This window comes from Natrix helvetica (assembly GCF_964273705.1).
Source record: "Natrix helvetica genome assembly, chromosome: W".
NCBI lineage: Eukaryota > Metazoa > Chordata > Lepidosauria > Squamata > Natricidae > Natrix > Natrix helvetica.
Genome location: NC_138555.1, coordinates 86,272,883 through 86,295,359, shown reverse-complemented (window position 1 = coordinate 86,295,359; position 22,477 = coordinate 86,272,883). Strand labels below are relative to the sequence as shown.

Sequence of the window (22,477 nt, the reverse complement as noted above, 5' to 3'; positions counted from 1 at the left end):
CACGCGGGAAGCTGCGCTCTGGGCGGCATCGGGGCAGGGTCGCGGCGCCCCGCAGGCGAAGGATCCGGGACCCCCGCCTGGGTGAGACCCCGGGAAGCAGGGCGGCATCGCCCCGCCGGTGGCCGCGCTGCATCCTTGCTGGGATTGGGTCCGGGGCCGCTTCCTCCCTTCCGCCCCGGCAGTCTTCGCCGCCTCCGTCCGCGCGAACCCCTCCCGGGCAGCCAGGCTGCTCCGCCGCCGGCCGTACGCACTGAGCTGAGGGGCCGAGCTGTCACCGGCGGGGCGGAGCGGAGCCGCGGCGGAGGCAGGAAGGGGCCGAGCAGCAGCCGGCGCAGGGAATGGCGGCCGGTGGCGGAGCCGGAGCTGCGGGCGCCTCGGCAGGTGCCAGCCGGGCAAAGCGGGCGGGCGAGGCTGGCACCGGGCGGGGCGGGGGTTCCGGGTGCGGGCGGGGCGGAGGAAGGGAGGGAGGGAGCGGGGGCTGCCGGTGTCCGAGAAGGGGCCGCTTCCCCTCCGCCGCTGACGCCCTGCCGCCCCCCAGGCTGGTTCGCGTGGAGGCTGCCCGGCAGAGCCCTCTGAGCGCCCCGCCCGCCCCGAAGATGAATAAGGCGGCCACGGAGGTCTCCGGTGAGTCGGGGGTCTCGGCCCGCGGGAAGCCTGGGGCGAGGAGGAGGGCCGGTCTTTTCCCACGGGGAGGGGCCGGGCCGGAGCCGCCGGGAGGGGGAGGGCAGGTGGCGGCCGGAGCGATCCTTGCGCAGACGGGCGTTTGCCCCCCTCCCCTCCCCTCCCCTGTTGGCGCATCTCTGAGTCTTCCCGGGAAGGGTGACCCCGCCGCCTCTGTGTCCCCCCCTCCCTCCCGCAGAGAATAGCCACCACCTGAAGGTCTTCCTGCCCAAGAAGCTGGTGGAGTGCGTGCCCAAGTGCCCGGCTCTGCCCAAGGAGCGCCTGCGCTGGAACACTAACGAGGTAGGGGCGCTGGGTGGGTGGGTGGGTGGGTGGGGAACGCAGGCTGCAGCTGCTGCAGAACCCCGAACCCATCCTGGGGTCTAGCTCATAAACTGCCCCATCAACTAGACAGGCTCAGGCACTGAAGGGCCCCTCTGGATGGTGGGCTCTGCCCTCCTTTCGGGACCCCCTCCGCCCGACCCCCGCGTGGCCCCTAAGGATCCAGGCTCCTGTTTCCTGAGCCTCCCCCCCCCAGCCCCCTGCAGGTTTTCTCCTCCCAGTCTCTGAGGTCGAATTGCACTTGGTTGGCACTGACTGTGGCCAGGAGGGATCCCCCTCCCCTCTTTTAAGCCAACCACCCAACCCAAATAAGCCCGTTTTAAAATAGGGGCTCCCTTCACCTACTAGCCCAGTGCAAGGGGTGTGGTAAGTGTGTGTGTGGGGGAATGTGAGCCCACTCTAATCTTTGTATTGGTGCATAAAACAGGGAAGGGGTTTCTGCCAGGGGCTACTTGGGATCTGGAACGAACAAACCCCACTGATGCCCTCTTTTTTTCGGAAGAGCGGCATCCTAGAAACCGGGCATGGAAAAGGAGCCCAGGGCAGCGTTCCTGAGGTGGGGGCTGTAGTTCCTCCCAGATGGGGGGGAAGCCACGTGCGCCCCCTCCCACATATTATCCAGCCCTCCTGCGCGTCTTCTTCATCCTTTTTGCCTTCCTCTGGAGACTCTGGAGCACATGCTTGAAATTCCGGCTCCGTCCGTTGTGCCCGCTGGTCCAGGTGCCTCTCCCTCTGGCCTGGCTCTGCTCGCCCTTCCTGGCCTCTTTCCTGCCAACGGCCACCATTTTTGCTTTCTGCTTCTGCCACTCGGCTGGCATCTCCTGCCTCTCCCTTCTGGCACCCGGAGCCTCCCTCACACCCAGCCGCTTCCTGTGCAGTTCCTCGCCTGGTTTTGGTTCTGGGGAAGGCCCCGGCCTTCATATTATTAGTGCTGCATTGGCATTTCCCACGAGGGAGGGGGCTGCTGGCTGGAGGGGAGGGGGTTCTGCTCTAAGAAGTCGTCTGTCCCCCCCCCCCGTCCCGTCCCCCCCCGGTGATTCCTGCACGTCCTGGACCAGGTGCCCTTTGGAAGGGGGCTGCGGCCGCCTGACCCCTCGGTCCCAGGTCAAGGCAGGGAGAAGGCCGCAGGGTTTTCCACTGAACGGTGGCGGGTCAGAGGTTGGTTCTCACAGGCCCTGAAGTTGGCTTGACCCCCGGCATCCGGGGTATCCGCCTGGGCAGCCTTGGGAGGGCCACCGGAGACCGGTATTCGCTGTTCTCCCAAAGGACACTTGGCTGCAGACAGACTGGCAGGAAGTGAGGGGACCCGGAGAAGGCGAAGGCTCCTGGATGCCAACTCAGGGCAGTCTTTGGGGGGGGGGGGGATCCGGCAGATTCCGCTCCAGGCTTAGAGGCTGCTGGAGTCTGAAAGGGGAGGGGGACGCCCTGCGGGGCCTTCTGGCTTGCAGAGGACCTCTGGCCAGAGGTTGCCCAGGGTGGGGGGGGCAGCTGGGGGTGCTGGAGGTGGGCCAGCATTCCCATCAGGGCTCTGGGGTGGGAGGGGCTGCCGGCTGGAAGGAGCACCGGGCAGTCCTTGGGTTACAACCAGGGCTTTTTTTCCCCCTGCACCCCCCCCCCCCAGCTCTGCCTTTAGACCAGGCCTCTCCAACCGTGGCAACTTTGAGCCTGGTGGACTCAACCTCCCAGGATTCCAAGCAAAGCCAGCTGGGGAATTCTGGGAGTTGAAGTCTGCCCGGCTCAAAGTTGCCACGGTTGGAGCGGTCTGCTTCAGACCCTGGGATGCTGCTTGCCCAGAAGGACACCCCCGGGGGCTCCGTCCTTAGGCAAGGGATCCTAGTTTTCCAGGGTCCTTCAGTTGCCCTTCGACCTTCGGAAGGAGTATCAGTTGCTTCCTTCCCTGCCATGGTCACTTTGAGCGGCCTCTAAAGGGCTGGGGGAGGGCTGCCCCCTTCTCTCCAGCCTCTCTTGCCCAGGCCCACGTTGGATCAAGCCCTGGTTTGACCCGAGTGCCCGGAGGCTTGTCCAGGGAACAGGGCATCTGGGGGGGGGGGATTAAAGTGAGGAAGGGGGCCCTGGGCCTCGTTCTGCTTCCCGGCCTGCCCAAGAGACTTCGGCCCTCCTGCCCCCTCGGTCCCCCCAGCGGCTTTCTTGGGTTGCAAGAAAGGAATTGACAGAAATGCAGAATGGGGGAGGAGCCCATGCCAGGGGCTTCCCAATTGGGAGGGCCCCAACCTCTTCCGGCTTTCAGGGAAGGATCCCTCCAGATCCTTTTGGAGCTCTTTTAGGTTATCTCCCCCCTGTGTTTGGCCTGACCCTCTGCTGGCTGCCCGGCCCCTGGGCGTTTCCCAGGATGGGGGCTGCCTCTGAGGGGATCACTCTGGATCTCTCTTGCAGGAGATCGCTTCTTACCTGATCACCTTTGAGAAACATGAGGAATGGCTCTCGGGCTCCCCCAAGACCAGGTAAGGGGCCGGTCCCTGCTGCCTCAAGGCCGGGGCAAGGGGGTTGGCCAGAGGCCCGGCCCACCCACCCGTCCCTGGTGAAGCAGATGCAGCTGGTGCTTTGGGGGCCTGAAATCCCTTCTTGGGGGGAGGGGGGGGGTCTGGGTAAGCAGCACCACCTGCCCACTTCTAACTGGCCTGCTGCTTTGGTCCAAGCCTCCTTGGGCTTCAGACATGCACGTTTAAAGGATGAAAGGAAAGGAAACGTAAAGCATGAGAGGAAAAGACCCCCACCCAAATGCCAGCATACAGGCGTGACAAAGCCGCTTTGCAGGGACGCTGCCAAAATGGGTGAGGGTCCTTGTCCCCTCCACCCCAGCCGGGCACTTCCCGCAAGGTGGGCTACAGGATGCCGGACCCTCTTTGGCTGCCCCTTCTGGCCTTGGCAGAGTGGAGGAGCCCCTGCTGGCTGGACGGAGACTCCGAAGCCCCTTGCTGGGGAAGGGGTGGGTGATGGCTGCGCCCCCAGGGGCTTTCTGTCCTGCTGGCCCCCAGGCCTCCTGCCCAAGGGGCCCCTGCAGACCTGGGGGGGGTGCTCCACAGCCGCAGGGCCCTCCGGGAGCCGCTGCTGCCCAGGACTTCCTCTCCTGGCAGACCCCAGAACGGCTCCCTCATCCTGTACAACCGGAAGAAGGTGAAATACCGGAAGGACGGCTACTGCTGGAAGAAGCGGAAAGATGGCAAGACGACACGCGAGGACCACATGAAGCTGAAGGTCAAAGGGGTGGAGGTAGGACCGCTCCCCCCGGGAAGGGGTGAAGAGGCGCTGCAGAGGCCCCAGGCGCTCTCTAGGCAAGGGGGGCGCAGAAGGGGCCCCTGGAGGGATGCTGGAGGTCCTTCCGGGGCCCCTGTTTCAAGGGGGCTGCAGAGGCCAGGGGTGGAGAGGAGGATCCGGCCCTGGGAGTGGGGGAGGGGTTTACAGGTGGTCCTTGACTTACGACCACAATTGAGTTCAAAATTTCCCATCGCTAAGCAAAACATTGGTTAAGTGAGCTTTGCCCCTTTTATGATCTTCCCATCATCGTTAAGGGAATCCCATGGCTGTTAAGTGAATCTGGCTTCCCCCGTTGATTTGCTCACTGGAAGGTCACTGTGACCGTCCTAAATACGAGTCAGTTGCCAACCTTTTGGTTAGCTGGGGATGCCGCAACGGGTCGTAGGTGTGAAAAAACAACCAGAAGCCGCTGTTCTCAGTGCTGTTGTAACTTTGAACGGTCACTAAACGAGTGGTTCAGAGAGGAGGACTATCTGTGCTGGGGTCTGATTCCCCCCAATCTCTGTTGCCTTCCCCAGTGTCTCTACGGCTGCTACGTCCATTCGTCCATCGTCCCGACATTCCACCGGCGCTGCTATTGGCTACTCCAGGTAGGTCTCCCTGTGGCTGCTGAGCCGAGCGGGGGCTTTCCTGGAGGAATGGGGTGGGGAGGGATCTCCAGAAGGAGGATAGCAATTGGGTGAGCTGCTGCCCTCTCCTTGCACTTTGCAATGGCTGGCCTTATTTCAGCTGAAGAACGTTACAGTCTACGGGGAAATTCAGTTGTGCACCTGCCCATCTCAGGGTGCTGGGCTGGGGGATCCCGGGAGTTCAAGCCTGCACCCCTGAACGTTGCTAGGGTTAGGGACCTCCAATTTGTAGGCTTCAACTCCCAGAATTCCCCGGCTAGCTCTGCTGCCTGAGGAATCCTGGGAGTTAAAGTCCCCAAGTCTTAAAATTGCCAAGTTTGGATGCCTCCTGCTTTAATAGGACAAATGATGATTTTAGGAAACATTTTTATTCACTGTTACTTACTTACCATACCAAGGACTGCAGGAGAAAAATGTCCACAACACATACATTCTTTGTCTGGGAAATATGTGGGTCTGGTGCCCTGCTTCTTTTGGGGGGTGGGGGGGGAGGGGTCTGCTTGGCCTTCCCTAAAGAGGCTCCTCATTTCTCATGGCTCTTGTTATGTGACGAATTGCCGTGAGGAGGGGGATCCCTTGGAGGGGAAGGGTCCATTCCCGAGGAGGAAGAGGCAACAGCCCAGGTACAAACTAGGAGAGAAAGACGGTGAAGACAGCTGCTCCTTAATAGTTCCCCAGAGTACATCTAGAGGCAGAGAGTCTTGAGTCTTCAATCCAGCAAGAATCCGTCTACAGGTTTCAAGCAATGAAGAAGTTGACTTGGAAGAGTCATCACGGTTCTTCTTGCTTTGGGGCCTGACGTGTCGTCTCTTTAGGACTCCCCAGTTATTCTCCGGAAGTCCTCTTTTCGGCTGGGGAGTCCCCATGGCTTAGCTTACCCACCCCAGTTTCAGTTTGAGGGCGGGAATGTGGGTTGGATCCATCTAACTACCAGGGAGAAGCGGGAAGGAAACCAGGATTCAAGGCTTAGGAAAATTCTTCCCTCTTTTAACAAGGCCTGGACTGGCTCCTTTGTTCTCCACCCCCCCCCTCCCCCACCCCCGCAGAACCCGGACATCGTCCTGGTCCACTACCTGAACGTGCCAGCCATCGAGGACTGTGGGAAGATCTGCAGCCCCATCCTGTGCTCAATCAACAGTGACCGCAAGGAGTGGCTGAAGTGGTCGAAGGAGGAACTGGTCGGACAGCTGAAACCCATGTGTAAGCCGTGCAGGAGCCCTTAGACTCGTGGATCGCTTCCATGCGGGCGTCACGGTTCCGCCTCTAAGCGATTTCAGGGTCAGCCTTTTGCCCCCCAACAGTCTGGCTCCTCATTTTACGGACCACGGAAGGACAGAAGGCTGAGTCCATCTTGAGCCTGCTGAGATTCAATCTGCCTGCAGCGCTGCACTCCTAACCAGGATGATGGGTTTTAGGGGTCTTTGTGGAGGGAGGGAACCTGCCGGTCCTTGACTTACGACGAGTCACTAAGTAACTCTTCAAAGCTCTGATTGACCTACCTGGTGTGGATTTATGACCCGGAGTCGAAATTCCAACGCTCAGACCCTCCTCCAGGTCACATGACCCCCACAGGGGCTGGGCAGCCAGGCCACCTTGGCCGCGGTTTGTGGGGTCCCACAGTCAACGGGTGAGTTGGGCTGCGCATGCGTGCACCAACTCACCGCTCTCGTGGCCTGGTTGTGCGGAGGCCACGGCCTGGTCGTGGTTTGCAGGCCAGCGGTTGGGGACCGTAGCAAAGAAAGGCTTCGCTTAACCAAGGTTTAAGAAAGGTCACAAAATTGGGTCCATCCTGTGAGCGGCCCATTTTGTAGCCATCACGAGTGACCAGCTCCATTGCAGTTGTAACTCAAGGACTCCCTGTCCTCTCTTCCTGGAGCGGGGAGCTCTGAATGGCCAGCTGGCCGACCCGCCAAGGGCCGGTGGCTGTACTCAGCCTGCTCTGGCCACCGGCAGGGGCTGCTCAGAAGCGCCAGACCAGCAGCCTCCTCCTCTGTTCCCAGGAGGCTCCGGCTGACCAGCAGCTGGACGCCAAGCCCTTGCTGGGCAGGCTGGGTGCTTTGGCCAGCTGGGAGCTGCCACCTGTCTGGGGAAGGAAATTTGGCCACCGCCTCTTGAAAAGAGGCTCCCTTTTGCCCACTCAGTGCCCCAATGCCCGTGGCAGGGGCAGCGCCCCCTCCTCCTCCCGGGGGTGGGTGGGGGTGGGGTTTCTGCATTTGGGGAAGGCTGGTTGGGAGGGGAGGGGATGACAAGGCCGGGGACCCTGGGCTGGACACACGGCCTCCTCCTTCCCTCCCGCAGTTCACGGGATCAAGTGGGCGTGCGGCAACGGAAGCAGCGCAGCCGAGTCCTCCGTGGAGCAGCTGGTGCAGCAGATTCTGGAAAGCCACCAGGCCAAGCCGCCCCCCCGGACCCACGCCTGCCTCTGCAGCAGCAGCAGCCTCGGTCAGCGGCCGCTCCCCTCCCCAGGGGCCTCCGGGGCATCCCACCGGCTGAGAGGCTGGAGGGGGGGGGACTGGGGGAGAACCTCTCCAGGAGGGCTGGGCTGACACCCAGAGGGTCTCAGGGGTTAGAGAGGCAGGGCCACCTGGGCCAACTTAGTTTGTCAGTGTGGGTGTGGGTGTGTGTCAGGCGGGGAGGTTGTGTTGCCAAGGCAGGAAGTCAGGTGGCCAGAGGAAGGAGGGGGAAACACTGTCTGGAGTGGAAGTTGCCCAGTTATGGGGCTTGAGGGGGGGCACTGCCTTTCCCCCCGCCCTGCCAGCCCTGCAAGTAAGCCAGGATCCTCGTCTGAGGCTGGAAACGCTGGCTCTAACCCCCCCTCCCCCCTCCTCTCCTCTCCTCGCAGGGAGTCCCGGCCACGTCCCGCACAAATGCAACAGCATCAAGCACCGGATCATCTCCCCGAAGGTGGAGGTCCGTCCCTGCCCCTTCCCGGCCCTGACGGAAGTGCAGAATATCTCCGGCAGCCCCGAGGCCAGAGCTGAGGCTGAGCCGGTCAAGGGGCCTCTCCTGGACAGCAAAGGCCCCAAGCCCGCCAAGACCGGCTCCCCCATAATGGCCGATGCCCTCCCTGATTCCACACAGCCCTCCCCTGCCCTGGCCCGGCCCAGCGGCTTCCCCAAGCAGGAGCGGCCCCCAGGCACCCTCTCCGTCAGCCTTCCCGGCAGCACCATCTTCGTCATGGCCGGCCCGAGTGGGCCCGAGAAGCCACTGGCCCTGACCCCCAGCCAGCACCTGGTCTCTGGAGAGGGTGCGGTGGTCCCTGTGGCACCTCTGGGCCTGTCCGTCTTGCCCAGCCTGGTCCTCTCGCAGAGCCTGGAATCCGCCATGGAGACCAACGAGGGGGCCTCGGACACCTTCGACCCCGACCGCTTCCTGAACAGCCCCAAGCAAGGACAGACGTATGGGGGCGGCCCGGGCCTCCAAGCCAAACCAGAACCCCCGGACAACGCCCCGGCCGCAGGCTACTCGCTCTACGTCTCTGCCAACCGTTTCTTCATCCAGGATGACGCGGCCGGGCAGGGGCCCCCTCCCCTCTCAACCAGCCCCACGGTGGCAGAAGCCAAGAGCAGCACGGAGGCGCCCATGGAGACGGCGTGCCATGAAGGGGACTCCCGGGCTGAGGGGCTGCCTGGCGAAGGGGGCAGAGAGGCCGGGGGGGTGCCGGAGATCTCCCCCAAGGAGCTGCAGGAGGAGCTGTACTCGGTCATTCAGCGAGTGGCCGCAGGAGGCCCCTTGGGCCTGTCCTTCGACAGCCATTTCCCAGACCTCATTAGTGAGCTGATGACCGAGGGCACGGCGGCCGACAGCGCAGGCAGCCCGAACGGCCCCAGTCCCGGGGCAGGGAGGCCAGAGCCGCTGGCCGAGCCTTGCTACACGGTGGAGGCCGCCTTGGGGGGCTCCGCTCAGCCCTTGGTCTCTATCACCGACTTCTCCCCCGAGTGGTCCTACCCGGAGGTGGGTGCTCAGCTGTGGGGCCAGAAGGCCCCGGAGGCCTGGCTGGAGGGGCAGAGGGGTGGGGGTGGGGTGTTGGACCCTCTTTGACTCCTGCCTTTTCCTCCTGGGGGGCCAGGGGGGCGTCAAGGTGCTGATCACCGGCCCTTGGATGGACGATTCGGAGTCCTACAGCTGCCTCTTCGACCAGATCTCGGTCCCTGCTGCACTCATCCAGTCCGGGGTCCTGCGCTGCTATTGCCCAGGTAGGGGAGCCGGGAGGGGGGAGGGGGAGGGAAGGCCCACACAGCCCCTCCCGCAGCAAAGGGCCACTCTGCCACCGCCGCCCCCCCTCCAACCGTGCTCTCCCCCTTCCTCCCGCAGCCCACGAGGCGGGGCTGGTGCCGCTGCAAGTCGCTCAGGACTCCTGCCTGCTCTCCCCTTCCGTCCTCTTTGAGTATCGGGCGCGGAACTTCCTGGCGCTGCCCAGCACCCAGCTGGACTGGCTCTCCTTGGACGGTGAGTGGGGGATGCGCCCCTCCCCCCTCCCGCCAGCTGCGGGCAGGGGACCCCGCCCTGTCCAGGGGTAGCCTCCACTTACGACCGTTCCTTTTAATGACCAGAGTGGGGGGAAAATGATTTCTTCTGACCATTTCTCGCTCTTACGACCGTTGCAGCGTCTCTGGTCACGTGATGCAAAGTCGAACGGCCCGTACTTATGACCATTGCCGAATCCTCGGATTATGTGAGGTCCCTTTCCAAACGTCGGACAGGCAAAGATAAAGGGAAAGACAGACTCGTTTAACAACCGCGTTGCTAGCTTAACGACTGCAGCGGTTCCCTTAACAACCGTGGCGAGAAAAGCTGTAAAGTGGAGCAAACCTCACTTAGCAACTGTCTCGCTTAGCAACCAAAATTTGGGGCTTAATTGCGGCTGTACGTTGAGGACTGCCTGTAGAGCCGAGGCCGAAAGGGACCCGGGGGGGGGGTTTCCGTGCTGCCCCTCTGAGCCCATGGCTGCCCAGAGCCCACGGCGGGAGCTGCCCCATGGCCAGGCTGAGGTCTGGGGCTCCGGAGGGTTCTTTGTGCCGGGCCGGGCCTGGGTGTCGCCTTACGTGGATATTCCTGGCATGTGCAGCGGAAAGGCTGGGAGGGGCCAGGAGTTTCCATGACGGGCTGCGCTGGGCCCACAGATCCCCTCGGGGGAGGGCCAGGCCAGGCTGCCCCCTCCCAGCCCCAGCAGCACCCCTCCCCCTGCTCCCACCTCTGCTGCTCCCCATCGGGGCATCGGAGTAGGCACCCTGCTTTGGTCCCGGGGGGGGTGCAGCTGAGCCCCCCCACTGCCCAGGCCGAATGCCCCCTCGCCCCTCACCCCGGCCTCTGCCAGACCAACCGGGTGGGCCAGTGTGGCTGCCCTCCTGCTTGAGGGCAAGGAAGGCCTGGGGATCTGCAGGCGGAGAACCATGGCCAGCCTGGAGTGGGGGAAATCTTCCGATGCCGGGGGGGGGGGGGGGGGGCAGCCGGGAGCTTCTGCACCCCCTCCCCTGTGCAAGGGCTCCAGTTGCCTCGAAGCAGGTGGGCCAGGTAGTTCGCAGCCCTTCAGGCAGGTGGGGGCCTACCTGCTTCCGACCCAAAGGGGGGTGGGGGTGGGGAAGCAGACTGAGCCCGGCCCACCCCGGAAAGACCTCACCTGGCCAGAGTCCGGTCAGAGCCTCTGCCGAGCAGCTCTCTCCTTGCCAATCGGGCAAAGAGGCTTTGAGGGGTGCCTGAAGAGCGGCCCCTCCCCCGCCTGTGCCCGGGGGCATCTGTCCAGGCACGCACGGCCGCACCCTCCCCCCCCCCCATGTGACCTGGAAAAAATCCCTTTCTGAGAAGAAGGAGCTGCCCGATCGCCCTGGCAGAGGCCGGGCTGGGCCTCTCCCGCCCCCTCCCTGGCAGCTGGGGAAGGGAGGCAGTGGGGAGCAGGGGGACCCCGCTAGGTGGGGCGGAGAGGGGCCCCTTCCCCCCAGAGGAGGCCGTGCAGGGGGGGCTCCGCTCAGCCACCAGCTGCAGGCGAAGGTCCCTCCGGCTGGCCTGTGTCTGCCAGAGCTCATTAAAGGATTGCCGCCCTCACCACCACCCCCGCCCCCGCCCAGGCCGGTGGCTATTTTCAGGACGGCCGGAGCTGGTCAGGCTGCCTCTGTTCTCTGGCTGGTGGGGAAGAGCTGGATCCCCTCCCACCAGGGCCTCAGGGGTGGGGGCAGCAGCAGCCCCTTCTTCGCCCAGTCTTTGCATACCAGGAAGGGTAGCGGTGCCCTGATCTCTGCCCCCCCCTCCCCCAGCAGGGGGACGGGCCTAACCTGGGATTTCTTTGCGGTCCCTGGCAGCTGCCTCTGAGTCCCTCCAGAGTTGAGGAGCAGAGCGCTGGGCTTGGGGGTCAGGCAAGGGGGCAGCCCCGTGTCCCCCAGCAATGCGCAGATCAGGCACTGGCCTCGGGTAGGTGGGGAAGGGGCCGGAGCATGGATAGAGGGGGCTGCGGCTGGAGGGAAGGACCTGCACCCTGGAGGGTTGGGGAGGGGGTTCTGCTCTGGGGGGGGGGGAAGAACACCTCCCAGCCATGGGTCCTTGGGCTCCAGTGTGGGCTGGCAGAAGCAGCCCTCCCTCCCCGAGGGGCAGCCCCCTCTGGGGGGCCATGAATGAGCTGGGGGGGCTGGGTGGGAAGGGGCAGGGGTCGTCTCCAGCACCTTTCCTGGCAAGCGGGGTTTCGGACACTTTGGGGGGTGCTCTGCCGTTCACTTGACTTTCCTGGTTGGTGCCTGTGACGGTTGGGTGGGGAAGGGGCGTCTTTCCATTCTGCTACTCGTGGAAGGGACCCCCCCCCGGGCTTTGCTCTGTAAAGAGACTGGGGGAGATGGCTGGGGGTCCCTGGCCTTTGGTGGGGCTGAGGGGGCCTTCCCTTCATTTGGGTTTTCTTGCCACAGACTGTGTTTGTTTGTTTCTTTAATCAATGTCTTTCTCTAACCCCCCCCAACCTCCCCCCCATCAGGCAGAAGACACGAGCCCCCTTCTAGCCCCCCCCCCATCCCCATGGGCTGGGTCCACTCCTTCCTGGAGCAGCCGCAGGACATGGGGGCTCCGGGGGCCCCCAGGATGAGCCCAGATTTCTGCTCCCCTTTCCAAGACGGAGCGGACTGGTCCAGCCCCCCCCCCCCCATTTGGGCCAATGGAGATGCCCCTCCCCCTCATCTGGCCAAAGGAGGCCGGACGTTAATCGCCCCAAGTCAGGATTAGCTTAACAGGATGCCCAGCAACCTCTTCGCCCAGCTGCCCCCCTCCCCCCTTGCCCCTGTTCACCTGGGCTGGTCAGGGCGGGGCTGGGCTGCCTCTCACCAGCCTTCTTCCCCCCCCCCCCAGATAACCAGTTCAGGATGTCCATCCTTGAGCGCCTGGAGCAGATGGAGAAACGCGTAGCTGAGATGGCTGCCTCTGCCTCCCACGGCCCCCAGCCCCAAGGGGAGAAGCCCCCTGGCCAGGTGAGAGGTGGGGCAGGAGGCTGAGCTTGTGAGCCGGTGCCCAGCTGCCATGCTCGGCTTCCTCCGTGACTTGAGGGCTTTGCCAGTCGGGGGTTCAGGGGCGCAGAGACACACCTTCTGCCAGTCTCTGGGCTGGGGGCACCTGGATCTGGCCGTGGGGGTGCAGGGCCCCCTCTCTGGGAGGCCTCTGGCTGCCCTCCATGCTGTGGGGCCTGTGCCTGCCCTCCGCTGATGCCCTTCTGCTGGCCCCCCCCCCCCATCCCTTCTCTCCTTCCGTGAGGCTCTTCCCCAAACCCATAGGGCTGCCCCCTCCCCTTTCGCCCTTCGGAAATGTTCCTCGCCCCATGGCTCCCCTCTGGAGGCTGTGGGACCCCTCCGAGCCCTCACTCTGCAAGGGCGTGGCTCACAAAGGGTGCCCGTCCCCTTGAGCTGTGGGGGGACAGAGCGAGGGCAGGGGCTGGACAGGGTCCCCTCTGAGCCAGAAGGTCCAGGGTGCGGGACTGCTGCTTGTCGGGAGGGGTGGATATTGGGGGGTTTAGCTGATGCCCCCCCCCCTTCATGTGTCCTGCTGAGCTGCAAGTGCAGAACTGACAGGAATTTTCAACCCCCCCTCTCCCTCCCCAGGAGCCCCCAAAGCAGGCAGCGTGCAGGCAGTGGCTGGGGTGGAGGTGCCCCCCCGCCCCCTTTGTCCCAGCCCCACAAGCAGCCGCCACCACATGTATATTTAGTGTGCGTCCCCCCCTCCCCCCCCGGCCTGGATCTCGGGTTTCGCTGAGATTGGCACCTGCCTGGTCAGCCAGACCAGCTATTCTGGAGCTGCCCGGCCGGCCCGGTGGGGAGATAAGGCCAGGCGGCCTCTGGGTGGGATTAGGGAGGCGGGAAGGCATCTGGCCCCCCCACCCCTCCCCGGCCACCCAATGGCCCCGAATTCTTTCCGTTGTGATCAGCCACTTGGCCAGAGGGCAAGGGCACCACGTGGAGACTTTCTGGGCGAGGGGCACAGCCTGCCTGGCACACACCACAGCCACGTCTTGCGGTCAGAGAGGAGAGCGAGCACTATAGAAGCCATCATCCCCAGTCAGGAGGGTCCTGGTAGAGCCGGCAGAGCAGACAGGTGTAAGGAAGCTGGGCGGGGGGGGGGGGCATGGCCGTGACCTAGGAGCTGAAGGGCGCCTGAGGGACAGGGCGGCCACTGCCCACCAAGACCTCTGTCCCCCTTGGCTGCCCCGAGGGCGCCTTTGAGGAATATGGCATCCCACTCCTCACTTTCCCCTCAACTGGAGGGCTTCAGCCGGCTGCAGGGACTGCCCCCCCCCCGCTGGCTCCTTGCCCCCCCTTGTCCATCCCACCCCCTGGGGAGGGGGCTGGGGGGGGTCTCGGGAGGCTGGGGGGTTTGGGTGGGAAGTGTGGCGCCTTGGGGGAGGAGCCTGGAAGGGGCGGGTCTTCACCCCCCTCCTTCCCCCGCCCAATCTAGGCCGCCTCCGCCTCCTTTGAGGAGCGCATTGTGGCCGTCTGTGAGAAGATGATGCTCTCGCAGTCGTGGCTTCGCTCGGAGACCCTCGTGCACCACGTCAGCTTCCGAGGGATGACTCTCCTGCACCTGGCAGCCGCCCAAGGCTACACCCGCCTCATCGAGACCCTCATCAAGTGGCGGTGAGTCCCCCTGCCCGGAAAGCCCAGGCCTCATTGAGGTCTCTTGCCTAGAAATCTGCTTTCCACCCAGGAGAGGAGGCAGGCTAGGAAGGGAGAGGAATTCTGAGGGGGCTACAGCGCCTTGTCCCGGGTTACTAAATTTATGCTTTATTAATAAAAAAACAAATAATGTAATAAACGGATTTAATCAATGGATGGCCTATCCCCTGTGGACACCCACAGCTTAGTCCTCGGCTTACAACCAGTTCTGACGGTCAAAGCCGCCTCCCCCGAGGCCACGTGGCCAAACCCCCCTTCGTGGCATCTGTGGACACGTGACCCTGTTTTACGACGGTTTGGCTGAAAAACTCACCATTATTTCTGGCTGGCTTAACAATCGTGACAAAATTGAACCTTCCCCGTCTAACTATGGTCACAACTGACAAGCGTGATGGTCAGGCTCCATGACGGTCATAAGTCCAGGTCTGCCTGTGTGCGGCTGTATCTGCTCCGTTCTGCAATGGGGAACTCGGAGTTCTCTGGAGGGAAAAGGAATCAATGGCGCAGGGGGCCTGGATCGTTGGTTCCGGAGTCCGGCCTTTGATTCCGCAGGAGGAGCCCTGCCGGTCCATTTGGCCTGCCGGGAAGCCCCGCGAGTCTTCAGTGGGGGATACTGCCATTGGGGGGTGGGGGCTTCTGTCCCAGCAGGGCCTTCCGGGTCTCGGTATGCAGGCCCTCCAGCCAGCCTGCAGGTCCCAGCCTTTTCCTGCCTAACAAGATACCGTCCGTCCTCGGATAAAATCTGGCAAATGTTGACCCTCTGAAATCGGGTGGGGGGGGTGAGGCTGTGGGGGGGGCTGGCGTGACGGCTGCTCTCGGTTCCCCCAGGAGTCTCAACGCCCAGAATCTGGACTTGGAGCAAGAGGTGGATCCCCTCAACGTGGACCATTTCTCCTGCACCCCCCTGGTGAGTGCCTCTCCAGGGAGGGGAGGGCGGAAGGGGGGGCTGGCCCTGTCCGGCAAGAGAGGAAGCCAGAGCCACCGGGGGGGGGGGGTGTAGGTAGCAACGGCCGCCCACGCCCCTGAACTGGTTCTATCAGTGGCGCCATAGGCGGCACCGTCTTGGGTTTCTTTACTGCTGCGCATCAAGCGTGCCTGCAAAGTGCGCCCACGCCAGAAATGCGTCCCTGAGCGAGTCGTCAGTCGAAGAAGCTGGAATCCACTCCGGCTGCTTTGCCTCAGCCGTGGGTCTCATTCCTGTTCTCCCACCCCCCTCCCCCAGATGTGGGCCTGCGCTCTCGGCCACTTGGAGGCAGCCCAGCTGCTCTACCGGTGGAACAGCCAAGCTCTGGCCATCCCTGACTCTTTGGGCCGCCTGCCACTCACCGTGGCTCGTTCGCGGGGCCACGTTAAGCTGGCCACGTGCCTGGAAGAACTGCAGCGCCAGGACGAGGCCCTCCCCGAACATCTGGGGCCCTCGGCGGACGTATCCGGGTCGGCCGGCAAGGCCTGCGTCATCGGCCTCCAGCACCCCACGGAGGGGCTGCACGTCCCCTCCCCGCTCTCGGCCAGCCCAGACACAGGTGTGTGTGTGGGGGGTTTCCTTCCCTCGGGGGAGCGGCCTGCAGCGATGCTTGGTGCCCACTGAACCCCCGAGTCCCTCTCTCTCCTCAGGGCTCAGCACAGCCAGCGGGGTCTCCTCCCCCTCGGAGCGCTCAGAAGGCTCCCTCTCCGTCACCTCGGCCTACTCTAGCGGGTCAGCCCTCCAGGAGTCGCCGGCCTACAGCCCCGAAGCCGAGGGAGCCATGGACATCTGCCAGGGCCTGCCCCCTGGCAGCCTGGAGGGCTGGTACTTGCCGGAATCCATCAGCCCTCCCGGCCTCCCGCCTGCCTCCTTCTTCCTGAACTATGGCGAGGGGGCCACCATGGGACCCCCGGGGGCCCCCGAAGCTCAGCTGGAGCCGGAGTTGCTGGCCTACGGGGAAAACGCTGAGAACGAGCAGCAGCTGCTGGAGCCGGACGTCCTGCAGGTCCACATCCGTGTGGGGGGGGGGAGTGGGTGGCCACCCTTTCTCTGGCCGGTCCGGGAGCAACTCCTGCAGTGGCCGTGTGGGAAAGCCCAGGCGGAGCCCCGGGGGGTTCTCCTCCTCCAGGGCTGGGCCTCTCCTCTTCAGTCTAAGCCTAAGCCTGCCCTGGTCCTCATCTCCCGCCCTGTCCCCTTGCAGGTGGACGTGGTGACCCTGGCCAAGCAGATCATTGAGGCCACGCCGGAGCGCATCAAGCAGGAGGACTTTGGCTGTGCCGAGGCGCCTCTGCGCGAGCGGTCCAGCAACGTGGGCCTGAACGAGACCATGTCCTGGCTGGCCAGCTACCTGGAGAACGTGGACCAGCTGCCCAGTCTGCCCCAACGACGGTAGGTCTGCCGGACCCCCGGGAGGGGGCAGGTGGGGGGGAGAGGCTGGTGAGGTTTTGGGAAGAGGGGCTCATGTCGGCTTCTCCCCTTCTGCCTTCCAGAGGTTTGTCCCCCTCGCCCCCCGGGCGCTCCTGCCTCAGCCCCCTGCAGTCCCCGCTGGCGGAGCTGTCCTTCGAGCGCCTCCCTCCGCCTCCCACCGCTGCCAGCTGGGCCGAGTTCCTCAACGCCTCGGGGAACGGGAAGATGGAGAGCGACTTCGCCCTGCTGACCCTCTCCGACCACGAGCAGCGGGAGCTCTACGAGGCCGCCCGCATCATCCAGACGGCCTTCCGGAAGTACAAGGTGAGCCTCCCGGCCGGGGCACATCACCAAAACTCATTTAACGACGGTCTCTCTTACAATGGAAATGTTACCAGTCAAGGACTTCCTGTATTTGGGAGGGTGGGGAGAAGCCTCGCTGGGGAGAGGGGAGAATCAGGGCTGACAGCCCCCCTTCTCTTGTGCTGGTGTTCCCCTCCCCCCACCCCGCAGGGCCGTCGGCTGAAGGAGCAGCAGGAGCTGGCGGCAGCTGTTATCCAGAGGTGCTACCGGAAGTACAAGCAGGTAGGGCTCCGTTGGGGGGACAGCCCCATCTCTGGCCCCTCCCAGCCTCTCGGGAGGCTCCCCCACACACTTGCAAGCGCCCCCCAACTAACCTGCTGCCTCTCTCTGTCTTGCAAGCTGACCTGGATTGCCCTGAAGGTAACGCAGGAAAGGGGGGCCCTTGCTCAGAGGCCCCGGGGAGGGGCCACTCCCGGCAGGGGAAGAGGGGAGGCAGGTGGGGCTGGGGAGGAAAGGGGTTTCTCTTCTCCTCCTCCCGAGAAAGAGCAGGCCATGATCGGCTCCCGGGATGGATTGGGAAATGGAGGATCCGTCTTTGCTGGGGGAGGGGCATCTCGGCTCCAGCTGGGGGGGGCAAAGGGAGAGGGCTCGATGTTTTCCTTGAAAGGGTGAGGATCCTCTCCCTGTCCTACCCCCCACCCCACCCCCACCCCCAGAAAAGTCCCAGGGCTCCTGAATTGGGAACATTTTCCACCAGGAATTCAAGGCGTTTCAGTTGGTTGAGGCTGGGGAGCCCAAACCTCCCTTGGGGCCTGGGGACAGTGGGATCTCATCCCCCCCCCCCAGCCTTTGATGGGAAGGCTGTGGGTGCTCCGGGATTGGCAGGTGGGAGACCTCCTCTCCTCTCCTCCCTCCCTCCTCCCGCCCAGTACGCCCTCTACAAGAAGATGACGCAGGCGGCCATCCTGATCCAGAGCAAGTTCCGCAGCTACTACGAGCAGAAGAAGTTCCGGCAGAGCCGCCGGGCCGCCGTGCTGATCCAGCAGTCCTACCGCAGCTACAAGGAGTACGAGAGGCTGAAGGAGGGCCCCCGTGCATCGGCCGCCTTGCAGCAGAAGATGAAGTGGGTGCCGGGACAGGGCTGGGCCGGAAGGGGGTGGGGGTCTGCAAGGGGAGTAGGCCACCTGCTCTGCACAGGGTGGGGGGGGGAGGAAGGTAGGAGCAGACCCGGCCTGGGGCACTCGGCCGGAGACCCTCGCCCTGAAGGCCAAGACCCCCTCCCAGCCAAGTCCATAGCCATGGGCTCCTCCCTGTCTCTGGTCCTCACCTGGGCTGGCAAAGCTTCTCACCCCACCCCCCGCCCCCGAGAAGGACAATTTCAGCCCCTTGATGTGATACACACCCCCAACAAGGATTGCGCCCCCCCTCCCTGCAGCTGGGCCTGATGCTGCCCTGGGAGAAGAGCCGTCCTTCAGGCAGCCTGGGTGGGGCAGCTCTGCCAGCCTCCCTTAGGCAGTAGAAACGCTCCCCCCCCCTTTCAAGCTCGTATGCCCTCCCCCCCCCCCCCGATGCCCAGAGTGCCTTGGGTTGAGGTGAATGAAGGCAGTCCTTAAGAGGGTTGCTGAGTGAATCCCTTCTCTGCCATGGGGGGCCTGGTCCACTCCAGCCTCTTGACACCCCCCCCCCCCCATCTCCTCTGCCGACAGGGGGCCCTTCCTGACCAAGAAGCAGGATCAGGCCGCTCGGAAGATCATGCGCTTCTTACGACGCTGTCGGCACAGGTACGGCAGAAGGGGGGGGCACCGGGGGGGGGAAGGGAATGGGGGCATTTCTGCAGTTGCTGAACAGGCTTCATCAACACTATCAGGTGAGGTTTCTGGGGGGGCAGTTAGAAGATCCAAAGGAGACCCAGTGTGAGAAGCCCAGCCAGGTGCCTGTGGGGCACAATATATGTGAGGGGGGGGGGGGGTGCCTTGTTCTGCTCCAGGGGCGTGGGGGGGTCCCGCCCTCCGTTCAGAAGCCACCCCTTGGTGTCCCCACCCCAACACAGGATGAAGGAACTGAAGCAACGGCAGGAGATGGAGCTGCCCCCACAGAAGCGCGGCATGGCCACTTAGCCTGAAGAGGACGCCCGCAGGAGGCGGCAGAGGAGAATCCTGACCCCAGCCAAGCCCCCCAAAGGACGGGGGGGGATGGGGGGGCCACGGGCCTCCCCGCAGGAAGGAAGGAAGGACTGTGCAGTAGAGCCCCCTGGGTCAGAGCTTGGCCCCTTCCCGCCTGGGGTGGGTGCGGAAGCTCTCCTGGCCAGGGCCCTTGGCTGCGTGGCAGGAGCCCCCGGGGAGCTCGCCTTCCATCTGTGCCAAGGCTCCTGTGCCACGCAGGGGCTTTTCCGGGGGTCGGAGGGGGACGCCGCACCCCGGGCTGTGTAAGGGGGAGGGAGGGATTCTTGGCGGGAGGGGCACTGCCTTCACACCAGCTTTCTGGAGGGCCTGCAGCAGCCCCCACTTGCACTTTTGAGACCCCGTCTTGTTTTCTCCCCTCCCCATAAGCTGAGCCAGGCTGGGATTTGAAGAGGGCCCCCCCCCACTCCAGCACCCCCCCTGCCCCCTTCCCCGTGCCTCTGTACATACGTGTATGATATGGGCAAAAGGTGGGCAGGTTGGCATCTGCTTAACCCAAAGGCGTCTTACCCCTTGGGGTGGCGGCAGGAGGCTGGGGAGAAAGACGCATGGCTTGTAATTTTGGAGCCCCTCCCCTTCTGTCCCCCGCCCCGAAAATCTCCTTTGTGTATTTCGGCCCAGCCTCTGGGTGTCCCTCCCTCCGTCTCTCACACCTGCCTTCCGTTTTGCATGACTTTGGTTGGTTTGTACAAATTTACATTAAACGGCAAGAAAACCTCCAGTGTAAAGTCCTTGAGTGGGCATCAGCCTGGCAGGAGTGTGGGGGGGGGGGGCTGGAGCCTCTTGGTGGGGGAATAGGCACAAACACCATGCCCTGGGAGTGGGAAGCAGCAGCCGAGGGTCTCCCCACCATCCAGGGGGCAAAGCGCATTTTCTCAGTTGGCCCAATCCGTGCTCTGCATCCGTGGGAGGGAGGGAGGGAGGAATCTGGCCTCAATTCTGCCCCACCCTCCTTGGCCTTTCTGATTGTGCCCTGCTGGTCCCCCGTGTGGCCGGAGGAGGGGCTCCTGCTAAGCGAGGTGGCTCCCCTTCTGCTCTCAGCAGGGCTGTCCAGCAGCTCTGGCCACTGCCCGATGTCCGGCCCCTTGATGCCTCTCGCTTCCTTTTCAGTGGGTCTGTGGACCTCGGGCATGGCTGGGCAGAGACTCTGGAGGACCCCCCCAGGGAAGCCGTCTCTGCCCCAAGGGCCAGCTGAAGCTGTGGAGTGCCAGGAGGAGGCCCCGCCCCCTGGCAGAGGGGAGGAGGGGGGCTCCCTTCAGCTGCTGCCCATGGGGTGAAGTGGGGCAAGGGGCAGTGAGGGAAGAGGCTCCTGCCTGGCTCCATCCACCACCTGCTTAGCAACCAAAGGGGGGGGGGGGCGCTTGGAGGGGGGTTGGAAGTGCCCCCGAAGGGGCATTTGGGCTTTCTAGGCTGAACTCTGGGCATTGTGCTGGAAGGTTCCAGCAGTTTCCCTGAGCCACTGAGATGCCAAAGAGAATGAGACTCCAAAGACGAGGTTTGCAAAAAGTATCGGCTTTTATTTATGGCCGTAGGAAAAGCTGGGTGACCAAACTCTCTCCAAAACATACAAACAGATTAATGCAAAGGAAGAGCCTTGCCCTGCGAGAGGGGCTCAGGGGGTCATGTACATTTTAGGCAGACAGAAACCAAGTTTATCCAATCAGAGACAAAGATTCGTTACCAACGTTGATCTTTAAAGCGTTCTTTTGCTCGAGCTGCTGTCTTTGCGTCTCCCTTATCTATGGAGGATTCCTAGAGCCTTGTGCAGGGGGGGTGGCAGCTCCCCTTTGCCAAGTTCGTTTTTTGGCAGAATGCTTTAAGGATTTATGAGCCAGGAAAATTCCCTAGTTTGGTTCCTTTATCTATGGGGCCTGATATTCCCGGGTAACAATGTCTTCTGTTTTCAGGAACGTTCCTAGCTTTGAAGCCAAGAATAGAAAGACCAGCAGTGAGATGACATTTGCAGTCTAGTATTAAGGTTACAATTTGCTAGGCTAGAAAAGAACTTAATTTCTGACAGTCTACAATAATACAAGCAGAAGCCCATAACAAAGCTTAATTCTTAATAAATGATTTCTAACAGTATAACATATCAGAAGCAAACAGCAAATATTGGTTTAACCAGTCACAATTATATATTAACATAAGCCATTCATAATAAAAGCAAATAGCCAATATGGATTCTTTTTTTTTAATCCATGGTTTTTTAAAAAAAATAAAAGACAACATTAAAAAAATGTTCATCCATTGCATACAGGATGTCGTTTGTTTGCAAGTGCTTTTGCACCCGTATTTTCAATTACATATACAATCCCAGTTTTTCCATCCAATATAGCCAAAAACCCTCACTTTCATTGTGCAGCATATGCTCAATTACGATTAATATTAATACATCCCTGCGACCAATCCGCTCACACAGAGAGGGACTTCTCCGGGTGCCGTCCGCCAAACAGTGTCGGGGGGCGACACCCAGGAGCAGAGCCTTCTCTGTGATGGGCCCAGCCCTGTGGAATGACCTCCCCCGTGACATCAGGATTACTTCCGATCTCCGCTCCTTCCGTGTACAGCTGAAGACCCACCTCTTTCAATTATCTGGCCTGGCTCAACCGTAGTTTTTTCTTACTCCTCCTGACAGTTCTTTTAAATTCTTAAATTTTAAATTATGTTTTTACAATTGGGGCATTTTAATGGTGATTTTTAACTGTCTAATGTGATGTAATTTGTTACCTCCTCCGTGCATGTATGTCTTTGTATATATGTATGTGTATGTGTTTGTATATATGTTTTATGTCTTATATGCTTTATTGTACGCCGCCCCGAGTCCTGTCTGGAAAGGGAGCGGCTAATAAATTTAAATTTATTTATAAATTTATTTATTTATTTCTTTTCAATAAGCTTAATTCTCTTACATTCTTCATTGTCTGCTTAACACCAACGTACCTTTATGCAATCCTTGTCTCATTTTAAATATTTTTACAGTATAAAAGAATTTACCAAATGTTTATGTTTGTATATCTTTCACTGCTTTCAACAGGATATCTTTATGGTATGCACTTAGAGTTACATATTATATTACCAATCTTCTATCAAATGTACATTAGTTCATTTATTATCTTTATCCTTCATTTTTATAACGAAAAATTCTAAATTATTAATATATATGTCAGTGTTTCATTGTATTATTGTTAGTCTAACAAGATTATTATATTTTTAAAACATTGTATCGTTATTAGTCTGTTTAACAACATTGGACCTGGACATGAAAAATGTTTAATTTATGTTTTAATTGAAGGAGAAAAAAGAGAGCCAATATGGATTCTTATACTCGTTCAGTGGCCCCCTGACAGCCCCCTCCTCATGCCAGCCTTCCCTAGGAAGCCCAGAGCAGAGCCTGGCCGGGCAGGGGGCTCTTGTGCCAGACCCTCCCCAGGAGGGGTTAACGGCTTAGCTCCAAGGGGCTGCACGGAGAACAAACCGCTTGCGACGGCTTGAATTTAAATCGGTTAAAAAAAATGGAAACGGCTGGGCTTGCATAATAGTCCTCCGGGAAAGGGAAGCTGGAGAAAAGAGCGGCTAGAAGAG

The 22,477-nt window shown here is 61.6% G+C and overlaps 1 protein-coding gene across 2 annotated transcripts; it reads left to right on the top strand.

Moving 5' to 3' along the window:
* Positions 1-239: 239 nt before the first annotated feature.
* LOC309400766 (calmodulin-binding transcription activator 2-like) lies at positions 240-19,612 on the top strand. Of its 2 annotated transcripts, XM_081969421.1 has the most exons (23): positions 240-381; positions 539-624; positions 860-963; positions 3,397-3,464; positions 4,098-4,233; positions 4,797-4,868; positions 5,954-6,107; positions 7,206-7,349; positions 7,750-8,861; positions 8,977-9,103; positions 9,222-9,356; positions 12,231-12,349; positions 13,824-14,002; positions 14,870-14,948; positions 15,264-15,564; positions 15,656-16,011; positions 16,207-16,394; positions 16,496-16,736; positions 16,926-16,997; positions 17,115-17,135; positions 17,645-17,838; positions 18,422-18,496; positions 18,766-19,612. In XM_081969421.1, the coding sequence occupies exons 2-23, from the start codon at positions 597-599 to the stop codon at positions 18,830-18,832; spliced, it is 3,972 nt and encodes a 1,323-aa protein (XP_081825547.1). In that variant the 5' UTR covers positions 240-381; positions 539-596; the 3' UTR covers positions 18,833-19,612. The 2 variants fall into 2 exon arrangements, with proteins under 2 accessions (XP_081825547.1, XP_081825548.1); XM_081969422.1 differs by lacking the exon at positions 17,115-17,135.
* The last annotated feature ends 2,865 nt before the right edge of the window (positions 19,613-22,477 follow it).